General features: G+C 38.1%; 1 protein-coding gene across 1 annotated transcript in view; it reads left to right on the top strand.

Moving 5' to 3' along the window:
- TERB1 (telomere repeat binding bouquet formation protein 1) overlaps window positions 1-25,237 on the top strand; it is a gene marked incomplete at its 3' end in the record, with an annotated part of 42,284 nt that extends 17,047 nt beyond the window's left edge. The window contains exons 11-19 of the mRNA XM_080936797.1: window positions 562-687; window positions 2,454-2,599; window positions 11,495-11,847; window positions 14,718-14,782; window positions 15,044-15,136; window positions 20,222-20,371; window positions 21,295-21,360; window positions 24,308-24,430; window positions 25,050-25,237. Coding sequence (XP_080792923.1) covers window positions 562-687; window positions 2,454-2,599; window positions 11,495-11,847; window positions 14,718-14,782; window positions 15,044-15,136; window positions 20,222-20,371; window positions 21,295-21,360; window positions 24,308-24,430; window positions 25,050-25,237 — 1,310 coding nt within the window. The remainder of the gene's footprint in view (window positions 1-561; window positions 688-2,453; window positions 2,600-11,494; window positions 11,848-14,717; window positions 14,783-15,043; window positions 15,137-20,221; window positions 20,372-21,294; window positions 21,361-24,307; window positions 24,431-25,049) is intronic.

The raw sequence follows: 25,237 nt of genomic DNA, 5'->3' as shown, positions 1-25,237 counted from the left end.
TCTCTACCCTCTGCTCTTTTTCCTCGGTTTTTCACTTCCTTTATCAGTTTCTCTATTCTTTCTCTTAACCTTTATGAATGCTATTGTTTGTGTGTTTGTATAAGTGTCTTGCTGGGGACCCACAGAAGCCAGAAGAGGAGGGCATCAGATCCTCTAGAGCCTGAGTTACAGGTGGTTGTGAACCACTTGATGTGGGTGTTGGAAACCAAACATGGGTCCTCAGCAAGAGCTGCAAGAGCTCTTAATCACCGAGTCATCTCTCCAGCTCCAGTCCTCATCTTTAAAAAAAAACCAAATGAGAGCTATTTGTGTACTGGTATGAGGTATGGCCCGTTGTGGCTAAATTTTAGAAATCATCTTATTTTAGAATGTGCTACATGTTAAAAATCATTTATGAGACTTAAGTAGTTTATATGGGCAGATTCTGACCTAGATTAAAAATACTTTTAAAATTATTTTAAGGTTTGAAATATATTCATAATTATCATAGTGATGAATCATGACCTCATACTTATGCTTTATGAAAAATAATCACCATTTTAATTTTTGGTATTTTTACAGAGAAAAATCAGTATGAACTTTTGAAAAACAATGGGCTTCCACTGATGATACAAGCCTTAACTGAATTTAAGAATGAAGACCTAAACAAAGCTGCCACTTATGTGCTTCACAACTGCAAAAAAATTAGTAAGTTTACCATTACTTTAGGAAAATATTAACTGGCTGGGTGTGATGGTCACACCTCTGTTCTAGCCCTGGGATGCAGAGGCAGGCAGATCCCTATGAGTTTTAGGCCAGTGGTGTCTACACATGGAGTTCCATGCTAGCCAGTGCTACATGGTAAGACTTTTATTTTATCTAAAACAAACAAGTCCAAAATATCAGCTGTCAGGTATAGTGACACACATCTGTGATTTCAGGACCAGAGCCAGATCTTTGTGAGCTATATAGTAAGAACCTCTTCTAAAGGAAAAGGAAGGAAAATAACCAAAGTTGCTAAAGAGAAATTTATATGTGCTCCAATGAGCCAAGTCTTTTCAGCTTCTGGGTATTTTTTTCAGGCTTAGAAAGAGCATGTATAATTTGGAAATGACTATTAGGGTGTTTTCAGCAGACCCAAGCCTTTGTTGAAGAAAACATCCAGATAGCAGCAGCTGGGGGAATTTACTATTTTATGTCTTGTGATTTATTTCTAAATCATAGACATATTTTGCTTTTTTTGCTTATTTAAATACTGAAATTTTTGTTATATGCTAAGTACCATGTAAGGCGTTGGGATTGAGATATAGTTATAAGGAAACTATGTACCGATATGTTTAGTCTAAGTAAAGAAATAGTAATTCTAAAAACTGAGACTGGGTATTATTATAAACTGACATGAAGATTGTGAGGAACTAGATTGTGGGTGGGCGGAAACCTATAAGCAAAGCTATCTGATCCAGATTTAAAGTAGTAAAGTTTTTAGGAGAAGGGGCCCCAAATCATAGAATGGAAGTAATTCTTGAACAGAGATCTGAATTGCTATGGGCAAATATCTTAAGCCTAAGCAATAGGTCCTAGCTTAGGAGGGAGCCTGGCACAAGGAATTGATGAGCAGTCTAGCTGGAGCTGATAGTAGCTATAAGATTTCTTTGTGAACAAAAAACTATGAACATAACAAATTTTTTAAAGGCTGGTGTTTTAAACATACCCCTAGTTTGCATTCTACTATTGTAATAAGCACTATGAGCAAAAGCAACATGGGGATAAAAGAATTTATTTCAGCTTACACCTTACGGTCCATCATGAAAGGAAGTAAGTTCAGGACAGGAACCTCAAATTCAGTTCAGTGACAGGACCTGAATCAAAGACCATAGTGGGTTCTGCTTACATGGCTTGCTCTGCTTGCGTTTGTACACAACCCAGGACCACTTGCCCAGGGATGACATCTCTCCTCCAGTAATCTGGGCCTTCCTATATCAATCATTAATCAAGAAAATGTCCCCACAAATTTACAGGCTTATTTATAGGCAATCTAATAAAGGTATTTTTTCAGTTGAGGTTCCTGTTTCTAGATGACTCTAATTTGTGTTAAGCAGATGAAAATCTAACCAAAACAATCTATCTTGGGTCTAGAATACATCTTAATAATAGAGTGTATGCTTAACATGTGATCGGCCCTGACTTTAATTCTTTCATTACAAACAAACTACTTTAAAGCCAATAACCTTGTATCTGGAATAATATTTTTCTGTAAATATGAAATGTACAGTCTAATTTGTGACCGAGTCCTGAGTTTCAGCTGTGCACTCTTTCCACTTATTTTCAGTACCAGGTATTATATATGGATATACAGTGTAAGGATAGGGTGGGTGGAATATGTAAGTTGTTACTAAAGCGTGACAACATTTCTAATAATGATAAACTTATTATCCCCTTTCTCTCCCTGCCCCACACCATCGCATACTACAAAGCTGGGAAATTATCTCTAAGTCTAGGACAGAATTCTTTTGTTGAAAATGAAACAGAACCAAAGGACATAAATGACAAAGAGACTCTTGGAGAGCACTGGAAGGTAGCGAAAGAAGTTATGTACAATTTACAGAACGGAGGGAAAGAGGTGAGTTTTTCTTTTTTTCTTTCTTTCTTTCTTTTTTCTTTTTTTTTCTCAAATGGGATGAATCAAGAACTGGGGCCGTCATTGGTTGACTGTTCCCTCAGTTTGTGCTCCATCATTATTTCTGCACATCAAGGCAAGACAGATTTGGGGTTGAGGTTTGGCATGTGAACTGATGTGCTCATTCCTCCTCCGGAAGTCCTGCCTGGCTAGAGAGGGGTGACCACTTCAGTCTCTCTCTTTTTTTTTTTTAAACTTTATTTTAAAAAACAAAGATAAACATACAAATTTTCACCATTTTTGCATAAAAGTATATGAATACATTTTAAAGGTATTTAAGGTAATTAAGTATTTGTGGGTATATATACATACACATATGTACATATATAACAACAATATAGGAAAAGAGGCTATTAATTTGAGAGGATAGGAGAGAGACTAGGAGTGATACAGTTCTATTTTAATTAAAATATATTCTTTTTTTGTTGTTGAACTTCACACAGTCTGTGAGTTGTTTCTGGGGTGTTCAGAGCTTTCTGGGGTTAGTATCCCATTATCAGTGACTGCATATAATGTCTGTTCTTTTGTGACTGGGTTATCTCACTCAGGATGATATTCTCTAGATGCATCCATTTTCTTAAGAATTTGGTTAAGTCATTATTTCTGATGGCTGAGTAGTACTCCATTGTGTAAATGTACCACAATTTTGTATCCATTCATCTACTGAAGGACATCTGGGTTCTTTCCAGCTTCTGGCTATTATAAATAGAGCTGCTATGAACATTGTGGTACATGTATCTTTGTTGTATATTGGAGCGTCTCTGGGGTATATGCCCAGAAGTGGAATAACTGGGTCTTCAGTTAGTACTATGTCCATTTTTCTGAGGAACCGCCAGACTGATTTCCAGAGTGGTTATATCAGTTTACAACCCCACCAGCAGTGGAGAAGTGTTCCTCTTTCTCCACATCCTCGCCAGCATCTGTTGTCATCTGAGTTTTGGATGTTGGCCAATCTGACTGGTGTGAGGTGGAATCTCAGGGTCGTTTTGATTTGCATTTCCCTGAGGTGAGTTTTTCATTTCACAGAATATAGAACTCTGTGCAGATATTTTAAAATAATATAAAAATGTTTTTCTCCAGTTGTTTTAAAGTATGTTTAATGTAAGCCTAGTAGTGTAAATTTTAAGAGTAATACTTAAGGACTGAAGTTTGGACATATAACAGATTTTTTTACCTTTATTTTTATTTTATCACTAAAAAAGGTTCTATTTGTGTGTGTGTGTGTGTGTGTGTGTGTGTGTGTGTGTGAGAGAGAGAGAGAGAGAGAGAGAGAGAGAGAGAGAGACTGACTCCTTGTGCTTGAAGAGGCCAGGAGATTGGATCCCCTGGAGGTAGAGTTACAGGTATTGTGTGCTACCTGATATGGGTTCTGGAATTTGAACTTACTTTTTAAAAGATTTATTTATTTATTATATAAGTACACTGTAGCTGTCTTCAGTCACACAAGAGGAGGGCATCAGATCTCATTACAGATGGTGTGAGCCACCATGTGGTTGCTGGGATTTGAACTCAGGTCCTCTGAAAGAACAGTCAGTGCTCTTAACCACTGAGCCATCTCTCCAGCACGAATTTGAACTTATATTCTCTAGGAAAGCAGCAGTATTTCTTAGTTACTGTCTTTCCATGCCCTATTTTTTTATGTGTATCTGTATGTCACAGATTTAAGGGAGCCCCCAAAAATGAAAGATGGTGTTGTATGCCCTTGAACTACACTCATAGTTATGAGCCACTTGATGTGGGTGCTGGGAACTGAACCCCGCTCCTCTGCAAGAGTGATTTGCTCTTTTAACCACTGACGTGTCTGTCTCTTTAACTCCTAAATGATATTTTAGTTTTAAAACTTAATATGCATGGGTGTTTTGCCTGCATTTATGTCTATGCACCATGTACATTCCTGGTACCCAAGAAGGCCAGAAGAGAAGAGGATGTCAGATCCCCTGGAACTGGAGTTACAGATAGTTGTGAACCATGTGGATGATGGGAATCAAATCTGGGTCATGTGGAAGAGCAGATACTGTTCTTAACCATTGAGCCATTTCTCTAGATTCCTCACATGATTTTTAAAGGTGTGTGTGGGCGTGCACACATGCATGCCTGAGGAGGACAGAATTAGGTGTTAGTTCCCCTGGAACTGGAGCTACAGATGCCTGTGAGCCCAATGTGGATGCTGGGATGGGAACTCAGGTTCTCTGGAAGAGCAACAAACTTTCTTAAGCACTGAGTCATCTGTCTAGCCCTTCCCCAAATGATTTTTTTAGAAAGTAGAAATTGTAACAGAAAAGACAAGCTTCATAAAAGATAAAACCAAGAGATATGACACCTGAATAATAGTTCAACAAAATTAAAAGAAATGTTATTTTGATCCCTCTGCCCCATTCCCAGACACAGGCACAGAATCTTGTGCCTAAATTGCAGGGTTGTGGTCTGACAAGTGTTTCAATAGATAATCCCATCATTGTGAAAGCATCACAGAGTAATTACACAAAATTACTTAGATGGTAAAGGTCTATAGACCAGGCTAGCCACACTTACTCATGTGCATGTGTTCATGTGTATCCAATCTCTATGTGTATCCATTCTCCATGGCTTGTATTGGAAACCTGACTGGGGTGACACTGCAATAAAGAAAGGACAGACACTGAAGAACAGACAGATACACATACAAAAAAGCTGATTGGGTGGCCTGTGCTTACTCTGATGGAGGCCACCTACTCCACAACCCAGCAGCTCAGTGGATTTATTACATAGAGCATAAGGAGGAAGAGGTAACAGCTCTCAGTGGGAAGCCTTAGGTGGCAGTCATCCTGGCGGAGGAAGCCACAGTTGCTAGTTCTTGCACACTGGTCCATTGTTAATAAACATTCATACTTGGGCCTGAAGAAGGCGTTGCTGATTCCTCTGAGCCTCACCTGGGGGCGGCTCTGCCACTTCTGTAAGTTTAAGGTATTGTGGTCCTTGACATAGCTGTGCCCATGTCAACAGCACACATTCACTCGCTCAGGACTTTAGGACTTCCCTTCAGACGTCGGACAGAGTGGTGCATATATGTATGACAAGCCTGTGGAAGTCAGGGAACACCTTTGGGTGTTTGTCCTCAGGTGCTTTCCACCTTGTGTTTGAAAATTTCCCATTGGCTTGGAACTTCACATACACCAGGATAGCTGGCTTAAAAGCTTCTAGGGATCTGCTGGGCTCCACCTGTTGTCTCATCATTGCTGGGGTTACAGGTGTGCACCACCAGGTCTAGATTTGTATGTGGTTTCTGGGGATCTGAATTCAAATCTTCATGGTTCCCAAGGCAGGTACTATACTGAGTCACTGATAGCTTGAGATGTCATTTTCTTTCTATTGGCTTGTTACCTAGTTCAGTGGTTTTTAGTGAAGTACTTTATTTGTTCTTTTAAATTGTGATAATATATTTTTTTCATATCAAACTTTCTTTACTTTGTTGAGATCAGGTCTTATTTTGCAGCCCTTGCTGGTGTAGAACTTGATGTATAGGTCAGGCTGGCCTTGTACTTGTAGCAATCTTCCTGCCTCTTCCTCCCAAGTACTGGAATTATAGGCATGAGCACCATGCCTGGCTCCATGTCATTTTTAAATATACAATTATGTCATGTTAAGGACACTCATAATGTTGTGCAACAATGTTCCCTGACCCTTTTTTCTAGATCTTCTGTTTCTTTATTTGTTTGAATCAATGTCTCACTGTGGTATGCTGGCTCACTTGGAGTGCATAGACCAAGTTGGCCTAGTACATGAGCAGGTTTTTCTGCTTCTGCTTTCTGAGTGCTGGGATTAAAAGCTTGTGTCTCCACTGCCCGGCTATGTTACAGAGTTTTACAGAAAATTCAAATTTTAAAAGCTGCTGGGTATTTTTAAAGAGAACAACTTTTAAAGTTCATAAGGCTGTAGGACTGGTGTAGCTGAACTTTGGCAACTTTGAGGGTTCTTTCTTCCACTCTCTTTATCCTTTTTCCACCCTTTAAACCCCTAACATTACAAAAGAAGGAAAAGAAGGAGAGAGGGAGAAGGGGTGACATTTTCATTAGACTACTTCTGCTGGTTAGGGGTGTGGAGTTCCTTAGGATACCTTTGATCTTCCCCACCAGGATATCTAGTTATTACTATTTCTTCTTCGTCTTCCTCCTCCTCCTATTTCTTCTTTCTTCTTCAATTTTCTTTTCTCTCCTCCTCTTTCCCTACACACATGAGAAATGGCAACCAACAACCCACCCCACTTCTCAGGACCCTCTAATTTTATATACTCTCTGAAAAGTCCCCAGAATTCCAAACGTCAATCACAGAAACTATCTGCCACTGACAAAATCACACTCCTGGGAAGAGCAAATCATAGCTGCTATGGACAGTCTAAAGCAGCCCTGTATCTCATACCTGGGATTAAAATAAAAACATATAATATTTCAGTGTTTAAAGAAACAAAAATGCCACAAACAAACTGTTTTGTAAGCTGTTCTATATTGTGATGTCTTTATTAATGCATAATCTTAAGGTTATGTCTTAGCAGTGATGCATGTGTGTGTTAAGTTGTCAGATGTCCTGGCTAGTTTTATGTCCCCTTGACACAAACTGAAGTTATCAGAAAAGAGGAAGCCTCCACTGAGAAAATGCCTCCATAAATTTGAACTTTAGGCAAGCTGGTGGGGTATTCTCTTAATTAGTGATTGATGTGGAAGGGCTCAACTCATTGTGGGTGGGGCCACTCCTGGCGTGATCATCTTAGGTAAGAAAGCAGACTGAACAAGCCATGTGAAGTAACCCAGTAAGTAGCACCCCTCTGTGACTTCTGGTTCAGCTCCTGCCTTTGGAATCCTGTCTGGTTTGCATTACTCTTCTGACTTCTTTGGATCATGAACAGTGATATGGAAGTATAAGCCTTTCTTCCCCAAGATGTTTTTGGCCATCACAGCAATAGCAATAGCTAACACAACTGCTGTATTCCCAGAACATAGTCATCATTCTCAATTCAAACTCTGTGTAACTATTTAAATAATCTAATATTTATACCAATAAAAACATGAGAGGTGTAAACTGAGGTGAAAGCATGCCAGCTCAGTGAGGTAACTTTATTTTCTGAACTATATACAAAATATCTATTTACAAGCCTGATTCTACAACTAAACTGCCATCTGTTTAGAATTCTCTTTCTGTCTGTGTCATTCTACTGAGCTACTGTACTTTTCTCTTGAGTGCCTCCAGATTCAAGAAGGCGCCTTAGCTCTCTTTCCTAGAAGTCAGTTTTATCTGTGTCCTGCCAGCTGCTTCTCTGTTGTTCCTGCAAGTCCAAAGAGAGAATCCCTATCTTCTACCTAGAGCTCCTTCCAAAAAAACTCTTCCAAGCCATATATATATATATATATATATATATATATATATATATATATATATATATATATATATAAAGGAAGATCTTTCAAAGGTCCAGTGTCTATAAAAGAAGTCTCTAACTCCTCTCCTACAACCTTGGCAGGCTGAACTATGTCACCATCTTGGTGGGGGTGCTCCAAGCCAGGGAGTAGGGGCAGAACCATTCACCTTCACACTAGGGCAGCTCCAGACCATCCAGTTGACTTTGCCTTGGGTCATGTAGCAAAGACCACAAGAGTTCTCCCAAGCAACTTGCCTTAAAATAATCAGGAACCTTCCATCCTTTAGCATTATCTGTGGGGACTCTTAGAAGCACACCCAAACTCCATCTCCTTATGAAGCACCTAACTGTACCTAACAAATGCAGTATCTATTTAGGCTTCCATAGTTTAACAATTAATTTTTTTATGTATCATAAAATATCCTTTAGCAATTCTGTGCCCATTAAATAAGTCCTAGATCTCTAATCTGCTTATTATAATAGCCAATGTGCAAAGGACAAATTTATAACAAAATATAAACATTAAGGAAAGCTTAAAATTTAAATAAAAATATGAACTGATTTACTTCTCTTATCATAAAGAATCTCCCATTAGGCATGGTGGCATACACTTGTAATCCCAGCATTGAAGTGGAGGCAGGAGACTAGGAGTTCAAGGCAAATGTTGGCTATATGGCAGATTTGAGACTAGCCTAGGGTACATGAGATCTGTGATGTGTTTACAGCCATCAGAGGTGAGTAACCATAACAACGTTAGAGTTCCATGGTGCGTGTGTGGTGGTCAGAGGACAACTTTGTAGAGCTGATTCTTTTCTTCTATATTTATGTGAGCTCAGCTCATCACACTTGATTGGCAATCTCTCTTTTCCCACTAAGCTATCTCATTAGCCTATATTGGAGTTTCTTCATTCACAGCCATCAGGAAAAACAAACTAAATTCTAGAGTGAAGGGCTTTCCCCCTTTGCCATGCCTTCTTAATTTCTTTTATCCTGATTCATTGCTCCACTGTGTTACAACCTTTGATGTTATTCTTCCTGTCCAAAGCCATTCTAATCCCTTGGTGTGACCTACTTTCTCTCACTAGAACCTTTTATACTCCTTATCCCTAGCATTTTATATTATATTTTTAATTTTATTCTCCTCTCATATATTACATCTTGACCACAGTTTCCCCTCTTTTCACCCCTACCAGTCCTTTCCTTTCCCAACATTTTTTAAGATTTATATATATACTGTAGCTGTCTTCAGACACTCCAGAAGAGGGCATCAGATTCCATTACAGATGGTTGTGAGCCACCATTGCTGGGATTTGAACTCAGGACCTCAGAAGAGCAGTCAGTATTCTTAACCACTGAGCCATCTCTCCAGCATCCTTCCCCAACATTTTAAAATTCACATTGATGTACCTTTAAGGGTTTATATCTTAGGTAGTCAGTTTTGGAGTTAACTTTATCAAACCTGCATAGTTCATTCACCTGTCTTTTTAGTTTTGAAATTTTGTTTAGCTTTATTTCTTATTCCATTGCCGCCCGTTATTGTGGGTTTACTCCTTTTAGAAAACTGATCTTTATCCAGTTGGTGATAACCTGGTCTACAAAGCAACTTCCGGGACAGCCAAAGTCACACAGAGGAAGCCTGTCTTAAAAACGGAACAGTAGTAGTAATATAAGTCAAAAGAAAGAAAGAAAACTTGTTACAGATAAGGACCAAAGTAAAATATAAGTATTTATTTATAATTACTTATATATTATACAATGTATAATACATTGTTATTAAAAAATACTCTTTTGCAGTGTACTATTGGATGAATTTATTGATAAATATTATGTACAATACCACAGTTAAGAACATTGACATATAAAAGGAATTTATAGGATTTTCTTACACATACAGATTTTATTATAAAAGGTGTAGAGAGATAAATAAAACAAAGAGTAAAGGCTGGGTGTGGTGTTGCTCATCTTTAACTCCACTCTGGAGGCAGAAGCAGGAGAATCTCTGTGTGTTTGAGGCCAGCTTGCTCTAATAATCAAGTTGTAAACCAGCCAGTGCTACTCAACGAGACCCTGTCTCAATAAACAAACAAACAAGCAAAAAGGTAACTGCCAAGTTATTTAGTCATGCATACATGAATGCACTCTAGCAAGTAATGTTCATACTGTCTGTTCTTCACATGCTTTGAATCTGTCATAGAAAAGGGAGATATTGCAGTGTACTTTCAATAGTATTTTCTTTTATTACAATGAAATAGAGAAATTTTCCTATGTTTAAGAGCTAAGTATATGGAGTACTACTCAGCTATCAGAAACAATGACTTTATGAAACTCTTAGGAAAATGGATGCATCTAGAGAATATCATCCTGAGTGAGGTAACCCAGTCACAAAAGAACAGACATAATGTGCAGTCACTGATAATTGGATACTAACCCCAGAAAGCTCTGAACACCCCAGAAACAACTCACCGACTATATGAAGTTCAAGAAAAAACAAAGGCAAAAAAAAAAAAAAAAGAAAGAAAGAAAATGAAAAACCATTATGCTTAATCTTTACACACCAAGAAAACTGACTATTTCCAGGTTATATCTTGTTTTACATGTACTTTATTCTCATTGTAACTAGTAAGATTTTAATGCATATATTAAACCTTTAAAAAAATCAAGTACTGACAAAAATGTATTCATATACTTTTATACATAAATGCTTAAAATCTGTACATTTATCTTTGTTTTTTTTTAATAAAGTTGTTCAATTTATAAAAAAAAGAAAGAAATGAAATGAAAAAACAGAGCTAAGTATATTTCCTGTCCAATGAACTGGTTTATATATGATTTCCCGTGTCTGGGTTGCCGTCGGTTTGCTTCTTGCTCTTTCCCCCTCTAAGTCGATTCTCCTTCATTGTCCTTGGTCTATAGATCTTTCAAAGATACTTTGTGTGATCAAGCATATTAATTTTTCCTTTTGTGATGTATTATTGTATACTATTTGGAAAGAACTTCTACCCCTTGAGAATGGGTTTTTTTTTTTTAAATAATGAGTGTACTTTCTTTGTGTCTGTGTATGTGTGCGTGTGTGTGTGTGTGTGTGTGTGTGTGTGTGTGTGTGTAGAAACTAGTCTTCTTCTATCAAGTGTGTCCTGGGGATCACACTTGGCTATCAAGCTTGTCAGCAAGCACCTTTACCAACCTAGCTATCTCCCTGAGCCTATAAAATTTATTTAACATTTTAAAAATATTTGGCTCATTTTTACTTTATGGTGTGAAACTGCCATATGGCTACATTATTTTTCCCAAATAGCTTCTCAGATATCTCAATATCATTTATTGAGTAAATAATTATTTCCCCTAATGTAAATTATTTATTTTAAAGTTACTATATTAAGGAAATGTAAAGCATATTATGGGGAAATAATTATATTGAAATTATTTACTTGCTATTTTTTACATTGTAGGAGAAACAACAACGTGAAAGTGAACAATGTAAGGATAATATGCTGTCTGTGGAAGTAAACGAACAGACCAGTTTGAGACGTCTCTGTGCAGATAGTATTGGAGGTACCAGAGCAGAAGATAAGGACACAAACCAGTCTAGACAGCTTCACAGCTATACGCCCAGTGGAATCCTGTCTAAAGCTTGTGCAAATGAAAACCAACTGAAGACTCTGAAAAAGAACACAAATCCAGTTAATCCTTTCTATAGGGAGAAAGGGCAAAATAAGATTTTACATAAAACTACTCTAAGCTGTGCTCAAAACTTAAATGAAGAAAAAACTTTTGACCAAATGGATTCTGTTTCTCAATCAAGGTATAGTTCAATGATTCTAGTGCTTACTTATTCAGTAAGTATGTACTGTGTGCCATGTTCCTAAGCACTGGGGATACAGGAAGAATTAAACATGGCATTGGGGGGGACCTAAAGTAGGAATTCCTTTTGTTTCTTGTTTTTTCAAATGTATTTAACCTTTTACAATTTCATACACTTAAAATGCACTGTGTCGCATTTCCCCTTGAGAACATTCTCTTCCTGCTGCCAATCCCTTTCTTCTTTCTAGTAAGTCCCCTTCCTACTTCAATGGCTTTGGTGTTATGTGCTTGTATGCCCAGCTGCCTTTAATTAGGGTTGCTTGTCATGAACTTGGATGTGAGAGGAAAAAAAAATTGAGATAGGATCTCTTACATCCCAAGCTGGCTATGTAGTTGAGGATGACCTTGAAGGATGATCTTCCTACCTCTGCTTTCTAAGTGCTGGTATCTAAGGCAAGGATAACCACACTTAGGTTTTTGCAATGCTGGAGATTAAACCCATGACCTGCTGATGTTCGGTAAGTATTCTATCAACTGAGCTATATTCCAGCTCTAAAGTTTAAAAAAAAATGACTGATAAGTTTGGATGAAGAGTTATAGGTGCTAGTTTGTCAAAGGCATGATCTCAGGATTTGGGGTTTAATTCACAGGATATGGGGAACCACTAAGGCTATTTTTTGCTTTATTTTCTTTTTTTGAAACAAGATTTCATGAATCACAAATACCAACAAAACAAACTACCTGTATAGTCCAGGATGACCTTGAACTCTGTGTGTACTACTGTTCCCTAACCCCAGTTTAAATGGGGCTGGTGATCAAAACCAAGGCTTCATGCATGTTAGGCAAACATTCTACCAATTGAATTACATCTTAAGCTCCTGAAGACTTTAAATTGAGTGAAATGCTGTACTAGATAGCTTTAGATCAACTTAATGCAAGCTAAAGTCATCTGAATGTAGGAAACTTCAATTAAAGAAATACTTCTGTAAAATCAGACTATATGAAAGCCTGTAGGGCATTTTCTTCCTTAGGGATTGAAGAGAGAGCCCAGCCCATTGTAGGTGTTGTTATCCCTGGGCTGAATTCTATAAGAGTAAACTGAGCAAGCGATATGAAACAATCCAGTAGCAGCACCGCTCTATGACCTTGGCATCAGCTTCTGCTTCTAGTTCCTGCCCTGTTTGAGTTCCTGTCATGACCTCCTTCAGTGATGGGCTACAACATGGAAGTAGAAGCCAAATAAACCCTTGACTCCTCAACTTGCTTTTGGTCATGGTGTTTCCCCACGGCAATAGAAACCCTAAGACAATAATAAAATTTGAATCTTAGATATTATGCTTTCAAAAGAAAACTGAAACTAAGTCCCTATATTTGAAGTAATAATGTAAGCACTGAAGCTGTCAGCAATATTGCAAATACTAATTTGCAAATTTACTGTGGTGAAGGGAATAGAGTGTGATGAAAATCTATTTGGGTTTGCTTTTGTTTGTTTTCGAGACAGAGTTTCTCTATGTAGTCCTGCCTGTCCTGGAACTCCATATAGACCAGACCGGCCTCAAACTCAGAGATCCTCCTGACTCTGCCTTCCAAGTGCTGGGATTAAAGGTGCGAGCCACCACCATCCTGCTGAGTCTCCTTCAGTTCCCCCAACTCTGCTCCCAGCACTGCCCTTTCCCCTTCACAGGTAGCAGGCAGGATGTGGACATGGAGGTTCCTTCTTAAACTTTCCTTGTGTTTGTCTGATGGCTGCTTTACCTAAGGTCTGAGTGCTGGGAAGACCAGATATCAGGCAGATGGAGTACACTGCTCCTTTCTTCCTTTGCAAGGGTCTTTGACTTCAAGTTCAAGGACAATTTTATTGAAGTTTGAAAGGAAAACAAGTCAAGCAAGCTGTGAATCTCAGCTGCTGCTGGGATGAGAAACAGGAAAGAGGGAGAGGTAAAGCTGTGGGTTCTTTAGTTAGGGCTGTAAACGCTGGCATTTAGGGCAGAGAGAGGCACTGGGAGCTTCATTATAGGAGAAGAGGAGGGTGTCAGATAAAGAGAAAGTTCAGAGTGTCAGGGAAGCACACTTACTCTTTTGACCTTTGTCAAAAGAAAATGCCAAAGGAAAATTTACACTTTCGTCAGAACTCAGAAAATTGGGAGGCTTAGGAGTGTGGCATAGAAACTCTGTTTCAAGACCATTCTCAAGCATAACTCCACCTTATTTCTCGTGGGTAGGAGATGCAAAATGCTCAGATGTGTTTTGAGGCCAGCCTTCTTGCCTTCTGCCTCAAGACTTTTCACCCATTTTCTCCCTTTCCCTCTCTCCCTCCCTCCCTCCCTCCCTCCCTCCCTCCCTCCCTCCCTCTCTCTCTCTCTCTCTCTCTCTCTCTCTCTCTCTCTCTAATTCTTATTTTTTATGACTATTTCAGACCCTACTTTGGCTAAGTTTGTTGATGTACTGGTCAGTCTTCTGTCATAACAAAGTGTCTGGGGCAATCAACTTTTTAAAGGGAAAAGCTTTATTTTTGTCTCATGCTTAAAGACTCAAGTTAGTCTGAAATGGCGGGCTAGGTACCCTTTGCTTTAGGGTCTCTAGCATAACAGGCGCATCTGTTGGAGCAAACCACCCACTTCGTGATCCAAGAAACAGAAGGAATAGGACAAGCTAGAGCCACACGGTTGCCTGAAAGATCTCAAAATTTCCCAGTAGTGCCTAAGGCTTGAATAATGGGCTTTGAAGGGACATTTGGTGTTTAGATTATAGCAGTAGGTTTTGGATCCAGCTCCATCTGCTTGTTGGACATTGAGAATCACACTACTGTTTAATGTTCCCCCACATCATTGAATCTTTACTATTAGTGATGTAGTATCTACTTTCTTTCAGTGACCGTGTCCCTAAACATCTGACTCATGCTGTCAAAAATAGAAAGCAGCAGGTACCAGAAACAGGTATGATTTAAACTGTTTGTTTGTTTATAAGAAAATAGATAGCAGAAGGCTAAAACTCAAATGTAAATCTGCCCTATCTAACGCTGGCACACCCACATTTAGCATTACTTATTCATATCCAGAATCTTTCTCTGTATCCACTAATATGACTAGATACCTAGTACTGAGTGAAAATGTATGAAAATCTGAGACTTATAAATCTTATACATTCCAGAACCTTTTCATTAAACAAAAAAATCTTATGTTTTGGATTTTTTTCAGACCCATTCACATTGTGTTTAGACATAATAGATAAAGAAGTTAGTTTTCAGGCAACTGACAACTGTTCCAGAATGTTCAAATATAAGTGCTCAGGTAAATATTTTTAATTGTAATAATTTTATATTTGAATCTGTATCTACTATTAGCTAACTAGAATTTATAACACTTCTGCCTTGGTGACTTAATTACATGTCCTTTGTATAAATGACAATCTGAATTTTGAATGAAAGCATTCAAACCAATGTTTTCTATTTTGCTTCAAGCCATATCCACATGAGTATTTGTAATTGTGTGTTTATTATTTATTATTTTGTTTTTATCATGACACATCTATAACTTTAAAAGTGCAAGATAAGTGTGTTTTCAGAGTGTAGAGAAATATTTACTCTGTAATATGCTTTAAACAGGTATTATTAAGTATCTCATATATAGTTTGATATTTATAATAGTGTGCCATACCCCACTACTGATTTTTTTCTATAAGGTCTCATTGCACGGATCCCAACCTTTCTGTTCACAACCTACCATTTCCTCCTTTCTAAAAATTGGATATATTTTATTTACATTTCAAATATTATCCCCTTTCCTGGTTGCCCCTCCATAAACCCCCTATCCCATCCCTACTCCCCCTGCTTTTATGAGGGTGCTTACCACCCACCCCCTCCCACTTCCCTGCCCTGACATTCCTCTACACTGGGGCATTGAGCCTTGGCAGGACCAAGGGCTTCTCCTCCCATTGATGCCCAACAAGGCCATCCTCTGCTGCATATTCAGCTGAAGCCATGGGCCCGTCCATTTGTACTCTTTGGATAGTGGTTTGGTCCCTGGGAACTCTGGTTGGTTGGTATTGTTGTTCTAATAGGGTTGATCCTTTCAGCTCCTTCAATCCCTTCTCTAACTCCCTCATTGGGGACCCCATTCTCAGTAGGATGGTTGACTGTGAGCATCTGCCTCTGTATTGTCATGTTCTGGCAGAGCCTCTTAGGAGACAGCTATATCAGGCTCCTGTCAGCATGTACTTCTTTCCATCAGCAATATTGCCTGGGTTTGGTGGCTGTATACAGGCTGGATCTCCAGATGAGGCAGTCTCTAGATAGCCTTTGCTTTATTCTCTGCTTCAAACTTTGTCTCCATATTTCCTCCTGTGAATATTTTTGTTCCCCCTTCTAAGAAGGACTGAAGCATCTGCACTTTGGTCTTCCTTCTTGAGCTTCATGTGGTCTATGAATTGTTTTATAGGTATTCTGAGCTTTGGGGGCTACTATCTGTTTATCAGTGAGTGCATACCATGAGTGTTCTTTTGTGACTGGGTTACCTCACTCAGGATGATATTTTCTAGTTCCATCCATTTGCCGAAAAATTTCATGAAGTCATTGTTTTTAATAGCTGAGTAGTATACACCATTGTGTAAATGTACCACATTTCCTGTATCCATTCCTATGTTGAAGAACATCTAGGTCCTTTCCAGCTGCTGGCTATTATAAATAAGGCTGCTATGAACATAGTGGAGCATGTGTCTCTGTTATATGTTGGAGCTTCTTTTGGGTATATGCCCAGGAGTGGTATAGCTAGGTCCTCAGGCAGTACTATGTCCAATTTTTCTGAGGAACCACCAGACTGATTTCCAGAGTGGTTGTTCAAGCTTGCAATTCCACCAACAATGAGGAATGTTTCTCTTTCTCCACATCCTCGACAGGATCTGCTGTCATCTGAGTTTTTTATCTTAGCCGTTCTGACTGGTGAAAGGTGAAAACTCAAGGTTGTTTTGATTTGCATTTCCATGATGTCTAAGGATGTTGAACATTTCTTTCAGTACTTCTCAGCCATTCGATATTCTTCAGTTAAGAATTCCTTTTGTTTTTAAGATTTATTTACTTATTATATATGAGTACACTGTAGCTGTCTTCAGACACACCAGAAGAGAGCATCAGATCCCATTACAGATGGCTGTGAGTCACCATGTGGTTGCTGGAATTTGAACTCAGGACTTTTGGAAGAGCAGTCTATGCTCTTAACCACTGAGCTATCTCTCCAGCCCTTTTTTAGAACTTTTGTTTAGCTTTGTCTCCCATTTTTTGGTAGGTTTATTGATTCTCTGGGGTCTAACTTCTTGAGTTCTTTGTACATATTAGATATTAGGATGCCTCTATCAGATGTAGGATTGATTGGCAAAGATGTTTTCCCATTCTCTTGGTTGCTGTTTTGTCCTAATGACAGTGTATTTGCCTTACAGAAACTTTGCAATTTTATGATGTCCCATTTATCGATTATTGATCTTAGAGCATAAGCAATTAGTGTTCTGTTCAGAAAGATTTCCCCAGTGCCCATGTGTTCAAGGCTGTTCCCCACTTTCTCTTCTATTAGAGCGTATCTTGTTTTATGTGGAGGTCTTTGATCCATGTGGACTTGAGCTTTGTACAGAGCAATAAGAATGGGTTGATTTATGACTCAGTCCTTCTTAGAAAAGAGAACAAAACTCTCATGGGAGGAAATGCAAAGTCAAATAGAGGAACAGGGATTGAAAAAAAGATCACTCAGAAGCCGCCTCACCTGGGGATCCACCACATATACAGTCACCAAATCCAAGCACTATAGCTGATCCCAAGAAGTACTTACTGGCAGGAACCAGACAGAGATGCCCCCTCAGGGACTATGCTAGAGTCATATAGATACAGCTGAGCATGCTTGCAGCTAACCATCAGTCTGAACTTGGATATCCTAATGAGGTTGCTAAGGAGCTGAAAGGGGTTGCAACCTCACGGGAAGATAACAACATTATCAACCAACCAAACCCTCCAAAACTCCAATGGACTAAAACGCCAACCTTTGCACGCACTTTGAGAGACCTATTGATCCAGTTGCATATGTAGCTGAAGAGAGCAGTGTCTGGAATCAGTGTGAGAAGAGGCTTTTGTTCCAGAGAGGGAAAGTTTTTCCAGTGTAGGGGAATGACAAGGCAATGGGGTGGAGAGAGGGATCAGAAGGAGTGCACCTTTGTGAAGGCAACTAGAGGGGGATGGGGATGGGAGCAAAATCTTATCTTTCCAGAGCAAAAGAAACAAAATATTTGAAGTGATGGGGACCTTTGGTCACTGTGCTGATTTGAATCTTCTAGTGTGTCTGAAGACAGCTACTGTGTACTCGTATAAATAGAATAAATCTTTTTAAAATGCTTTCTTTTTTAAAAAGATTTATTTATTTACTTAATGTATATAAGTACACTGTAGCTGTCTTCAGTCACACCAAAAGAGGGCATCAGATCCCATTACAGATGGTTGTGAGCCACCATGTGGTTGCTGGGAATTGAACTCAGGACCTCTGGAAGAACAGTCAGTGCTCTTAGCCACTGAGCCATCTCTCCAGCCCCAATGCTTTCTTTTTACAAAAAGAAAAACATTTAATTGGGGATGGCTTACAGTTTCAGAGGCTTAGTGCATTCTTTTCATGGTGGGAAACATGAGGGCAGACATGGTGCTAGAAAAGGAGCTGAGAGTTCTACATCTTGATCAGCATTCAGCAGACAAAGACTGTGTGTCACACTTAATCATAGGAAACCTCAAAGCCCACCCCTATAGTGACACATTTACTACAAGAAGGCTATACCTACTCCAACAAAACCCCACCTTCTAACAGTGTCACTCCCTATGGACCAAACATTCAAACACATGAGTCTATGGGCACCATTCCTATTCAAACTATCACACTGCTGCCTGTTGATCCAAATATAAGATTCTTGGTAACTTCTCCAGCACCATGTCTGCCTGCGTGCTTCCATGCTTCCTGCCTTGACAATAATGGACTAAACATTTGAACCCACAAACCAGCCCCAGTTAAGTGTTTTCCTTTACAAGAGTTCCTGTGGTCATGATATCCCTTCACAGCAATAGAAACCCTAAACAAGATAGGTACTGTATTTAGATTTCGGTATTATTTTCTTAGGTGGTAGTTTTATATATTTTAAAAGCTGAGTGTTTATGTTAGAGATATATAATGACATGATGGGTATATTAAAATTGGAGAAATGTCAATAAAATTTTACTTTCTGTGATTTAATAATTATGAAACTGGGTAAAGTATGCACAGATGTTTGTACTTTGGCCTTTTTGTTTAGGTGTTTAAAATGTTCTATAATAATGTTTAAAGCAAACAGAAAAAAAAATTGAGCATAAAGGTCATGTTTGTATTACTCTATTGTTGCTGTGCTAAAACACCATGACCAAACAACTTACAGAAGGAAGGTTCCAGAGCATGTGCTAAGAGCTCACGTTTTGAACCACAGGAAGGAAGCAGAGAGAATGCACTGGAAATGGCACCAGTCTTTACATTCTCAAAACCCACTTCCAGTGACACACTTCTGAACATTCTCAAAAAGCACTACCAGCCAGAGACCAAGTATTCAAACACCCAGACTATGGAGGACGTTTCAGTTAAACCACACAACTTCTTCAGCTGTTTCTTAATGGCTCAAAACCAAACTGGTGTAGATGCTTCTGGTTTCTTTCTCTTTTCTGTTTATTGGAGAGAGTCTCATATGGTTAAGACTGGCCTCCAGTTCACTATGTAAGCATGGAATTAATCTTCCTGCCTCTACTTTCTAAATGCTGGGATTACAATGTGTGCACAATTTTATGCTGTGCTAGGGGTTTAATCCAGGGTTTTGTGCATGCTAGGCAAATATTTTACCCACTGAGATAATCCTTAGATAGCTCCTCCTTTTTCTTAGTACTGAGAGTTGAACCCAGGCCTCTGTACATGCTAATGAGCACTGTACACTGACTTGGAGTAGCCCTTTAATTTTTTTTTTTTTTTTTTTTTTTTTTTTTTTTTTTTTTTTTTGAGATAGGTTTCACAAAACTGCCTAAGCTAGTCTTAAACTTGCAAAACTCCTAACTCCTGTCTTCCTGCCCTGGCCTTTAAGTACTTGGGGTTGTGTGCATGTGTCACCACGTGTCACCACAGTGGGTTGGACAGTTCTTTTCTATGTGGCCATAACTGTTCATACCTCTGCCCCCAACACTTTTTTGTGTTTATTTTCTTAACTCCCTGGGATGGGTTGGGTTTCTTGAAATACTTATAAATTCCTAACTCAGTTTATCACCATAGAAGTTATCTGATTTCACAGTTATTAGTATATACTTTTATAACATCTGTACATCAACTTAATTTGTTTTCTTTTAGGTTGCTTAGTAGTAAGAAAACGCCTCAACAGCCGAAATTTTAGCAAGTTTTTGCACTCTTGTGCATACCCATGTGATCATCATAAAGTCATTATGGAAGCTGAAGACAAATATAAAAATGAACTAAGGAAAGCATTTATCTGTGCAAAAAGTAATTCATTCAGCAACTTTAAGTGTAATTATAGCTATACATTCTGAACTGTCATCTAAAATACTAAGTTTGTTGACTAGTGTATAAAGTAATATTGAAAGGAAAAGCCTATCTCTAAATAACCAGTAAAAAAGTTGTTCTAAAGTAGATTTAACTCTGTAGTTGCTTAAAAATTCCTCCTAAACTTTGCATGGTAGCATATACCTACATCTTATACCTATACCCTATACCCTATACCCTATATCCTATACCTATATGCTATACCTATATCCTAAACCCTATACCTATATCCTATACCTATATCCCATAGCCTATATCCTATACCCTATATCCTATACCTATATCTTATACCTATACTCTATATCCTATACCTATACCTATATCCTATACCTATATTTTATACCCTATATCCTATATCTATATCCTTTGTGTATGGTGCTACATGTCTTTTATCTCAGCACTCAGGAGGCAAAGGCAGGCAGGCCAGCCTGGTTTACGTAGCTAGCTCTTGGACAGCTAGGGCTACATTGAGAAACCCTGTCTTCAAAACAAAACAAAAAAACCAACCAACCAACAGAGATGGGGCTAGGGAGATGGCTCAGCAGTTAAAAACACATGCTGCTCTTGCAGATGACCCAGGTTTGGTTTCAGCACCTACATGGTGGCTCACAACCATTTCTAATTTCAGTTCCAAGGACCCCAGCTGGTCCAGGGAAGCCCTCTCCAGGCTTCCACAGCCACCAGGCACAAATGTATATAAGCAGCCAAACAATCATATACTATAAGAAATATAATAAACAAAATTACTTATAGTTCACTAAGGATTCCTATTAGAGGAGAGTAATAAGTATCAACTAACAGAATTGATATGTAACTACTTAAATTACTATTTAAGTATACTAAATGTTTTCTATATTTTTCAGAAATTTTGCTGACTCCCTGTAAAAGAAGACAACTGAGTAAAGAATCTACTGCCTCTGAAGAAATAAGTAAATATATTTAATTTTAAAATAAGCTTAAATTTTACATATTCCTAAAAAGGAAGAGAACCCCTGAATTACTTACTTATAATGTTCCCTTGGCTTTATATGAGATTATACCTACTGAAAAGAGACGCCTCCTGCTTCCTTCACGGTGCTTGTTTACTTACTGCCTGCCTCCTGAGGAAGGAGCTCTAGGAAGCTGTTTACTTCCTCCCTTCCTCTGCCCCCCCTTCTTTCCTTTCCTTCCTTCCTTCCTTTGCATGCAATGCCTATGGAGACCAAACGAGGACATTAGATCCCCTGGAATTGGAGTTGTAGACAGTTATAAGCTATGTTCTGAGTTTGAACCCTAATCTTCTGGTGCTTTTAACTGCTGAACTTTCTCTCCAGTCTTGACATTTATTAAATATCTGCTATATGTAAGTTGTTTTATAGCTTTTATTTACCTTAATTATGTTAATCAGCTGGTTAATCACAGAACTTTGATTCAAATGCAAGACATCTAGAAATGATTGATTGATTGATTGATTTGATTATATATTGGTTTTTTATCATCCCAATTTATCAAAAAGATTTCAAGAGCATTATTATATTCTTCTAGTCCAAGTAAGCTAAAACCTTCAGATTAAGAAAATGGCAACGGGATCCATTACTTGTTATTGCTATCTGGAAATTAGTAATATTAGTAAAGCTGTTCTGTTGTTTACTACAGACTTTTGGACTTGGTATATCTAGCAAACATTTCTTTCTTACTTGATATTTATTTGGTTATTTTCACTTTCAAACTTTGAAAGCTACTTAAAATTTACTTTATACACCTTGAGCCTTTTTGTACATGGAGTTGGAGAAGTAGCTCAGCAGATGAGAGTGCTTACTGCTTCTGCACAGGGCACGGGTTTCCCAGCACACACACGAGATAGCTCATAACCACCTGTAACTCAAGTCCATGGGATTTGATGTCCTCAGCGTCTGAAGGCACCTGCAGTCATGTGATGCAGATAAATTTATGTAGGCTCACACATATACATACACATTCACAGATAAATATACAAATAAGTCTTTTAAAAACATTCTTCATGTAGAGCCAGGTGTGGTGGTGTGTTCCCATTATCCCAGCTCCCAAGGCAAAGGCATGATGATTGCTGAAGTTCAGGATCAGCCTGGTCTACATAGCAAGTTCCAGGCTAGCCAGAGTACATAGCAAGATCCTATTATTTCTGTAGTATACAGATGTATTGCACTTAGAAATTTTGTTCTTAGTTAGGCATGGTGGTGCACACCTTATATCTCAGCACCTGGGAGGCAGAGACAGGCAGATCTCTGAGTTCTAGGCCAGGCTGGTCTACAAAGTAAGTTTCAGGACAGCCAGGGCTATTACACAGAGAAACTTAGTATTGAAAAACCAAAAGAGAAAGAAAATTGTTCTTGGCAAGAACCTGACATCTAATTAATAGATTTTTTTCAGTAACATGTCTTCAAAGCAAATATATAAATAACAACTAAAAATTAATCTATAATTAATTCACATTGAAAATAACCAATGAGCCTCATGAGAAATTGGCATAATTATGGTTATGCACTAATTATACAGAATGGTCCTAAATACTACTAAATGGCATTCAACTTAAATACCAAATACTAATTTTTATAGGTTAGACTTAGTTAACTAAAAATAAGCAGTTGATAATTTGGCCTGCTCTGTTAGAATTTACAAGAGTGTTTTGAGGAAGTATGAATTTGACTCTTAATATCGTTTAAATCAAGCCTTGTTGCTCATTTTCTTCTGCAATACATAGACTAAGAATAGCACTAAGGCTGGGTGGCATGACTCATGCCTCTAATCCCAGCACTAGGGAAGCTAAGGCAAAAGGTTCACAAGTTTGAGGCAAGTATGAGCTATACAGGAAGACTTTCTAGAAGCATAATGATAATAATATAATAATAATAAATGTTTTAAAATTACACTCAAAAGACCATGGAGTGAAGTCTTGAAGTGCAGAGTCTTCTTCAAAGCTACAGTCCTCTACTGTAGAATTTGTAAGTCGGGGAGATGGCAGCCTTAGTGAAAATGGGGGCCTTATAACAAGTTTAAGGCCTCAGGATTCTAAAAGTTATAACCTACCCAGTTCTGATTACAGAAAGATCAAGTCATTCATCAGGTGAAACTTCTAAGAAACTTGTGTAGCCACAGTTTTTCTGCATTCCCCAAAATAAGGAGTAATATATATATATATATATATATATATATATATATATATATATATATATATATATATATATATATATGTAAGTTTTGAGACAGTTTTATCAATAATAATCTCCCTTAATAAATATTGGTGATTGCCTACTATCTTTGAGATGCTATTCTGAGCCTGGGGAATACAGTGGTAACTCAGCTACTCAGAAGCCCCTCCCTTTGTGGAGCTCACACTTTAAATAGTAACTACTAAATAATAACACCAACTTCTCAGCTTCTACTGGGAAGGTATTCTCTTTTGTTTTAAACATCCACACTTACCTTATTGGCTCGGACAGGTAGCCAGCAGTGTTGTAATGGTGAGTTTTTATGCAACAGTTCCTTCTACATACATCCACCCTTCTAAAGTAAGTATCAGCCTGAAGCAGAAATGCAAGAGCGCATCTCTCTGGCATCTGCCTACATCGCCGTGCAAGTTATTAATGAACTACGAACCTGGAGGAAACCTATGTCCTGGGCCTGGAGAGATAGACCAGCAGTAGAAGCACAAGCCTAATTACCTGTGTTTGATCTTCAGAAACCTTATCAAACTGAAGAAAACACTGACTCCACAAAGTTGTTTCAATCTCAACATGCACCTGTGGCATGAGTGTGTCCTTGTATATCGAATATACACAGTAGTAATAAAACTGTTTCCTAGTCATCAGAAGATAATTGAAATAACTGTTTACCAGTTGTGTATTCTTTCTATTATAGAAATTGTTCATCAAAAAACAGATAGTAAAAATCTTCCAGGTTTGGAGGCACATGCCGTAAATACCAGCATTCTAGAAGCTAAGGAAAGAAGATCCCCAGTTCTAAGCCAGCATGGACTACATAGTGAGTTTGAGGCTACCCTGAGCTACATAGGAAAAACCTGTCTCAAAAAGAGAAAAAGAGAGAAAAAAGAAAACCTAAAAACATTTTTTACCATCATGTGACCTGTTTTGTTTTTACGTTTTGATAAGCTGAGCACCCTTACAGGTAGTATATGTGTGCATGTGTTTTTGTTCTTTCTTTTTCTTTTCTTTTCTTTTTTTCTTTTTTCTTTTTTTTTTTGTGAATGTCAGAAAATGTTTATTCTTAAGAACAATGACAATGTGTATTCAAAATTACAAATGTTGGTATTCTCTGTGAGAAGACTGTAAGATCAGTAAGCCATTTGCTAACCGTCCTCACAGCAATGTTGCATTAAAATCTAGTGTTTATAAACTTACTTTTTGATTGATACGTGAATGTTATTTCAGTGGACTAAGTTATAATATTAAAGCAGTCACAGTAGTAGCACTTAACTTTATAGTTTTTAAAACTGAAGTAAATTTCTATTTGATAAAGTGTCCCTGGCATCAAACTGTCTCATTCTGTAGTTTATATCCCTAGTATAAGTTACACATTTATTTGAGTCTTAAGATTTCTTATTTCAGCAATATTAATATATTCTATAATTCATTCATTACAGAAAAAAGAAGAATCCGTAAAAACTTTACCAAGGAAGAAGTAAATTATCTTTTTCATGGAGTTAAAAAAATGGGAAATCATTGGAATTCAATTTTGTGGTCTTTCCCCTTTCAGAAAGGAAGAAGGGCTGTAGACCTTGCTCACAAATACTACAAGCTGATCAAAGGCCCCAGTGGTGCAGCCCTGTGA

Source organism: Micromys minutus (genome assembly GCF_963924665.1).
Source record: "Micromys minutus genome assembly, chromosome: 24".
Classification (NCBI taxonomy): Eukaryota; Metazoa; Chordata; class Mammalia; order Rodentia; family Muridae; genus Micromys; species Micromys minutus.
Note: the sequence above shows the minus strand (reverse complement) of the source record. Positions and strands in the feature narration are given on the sequence as shown.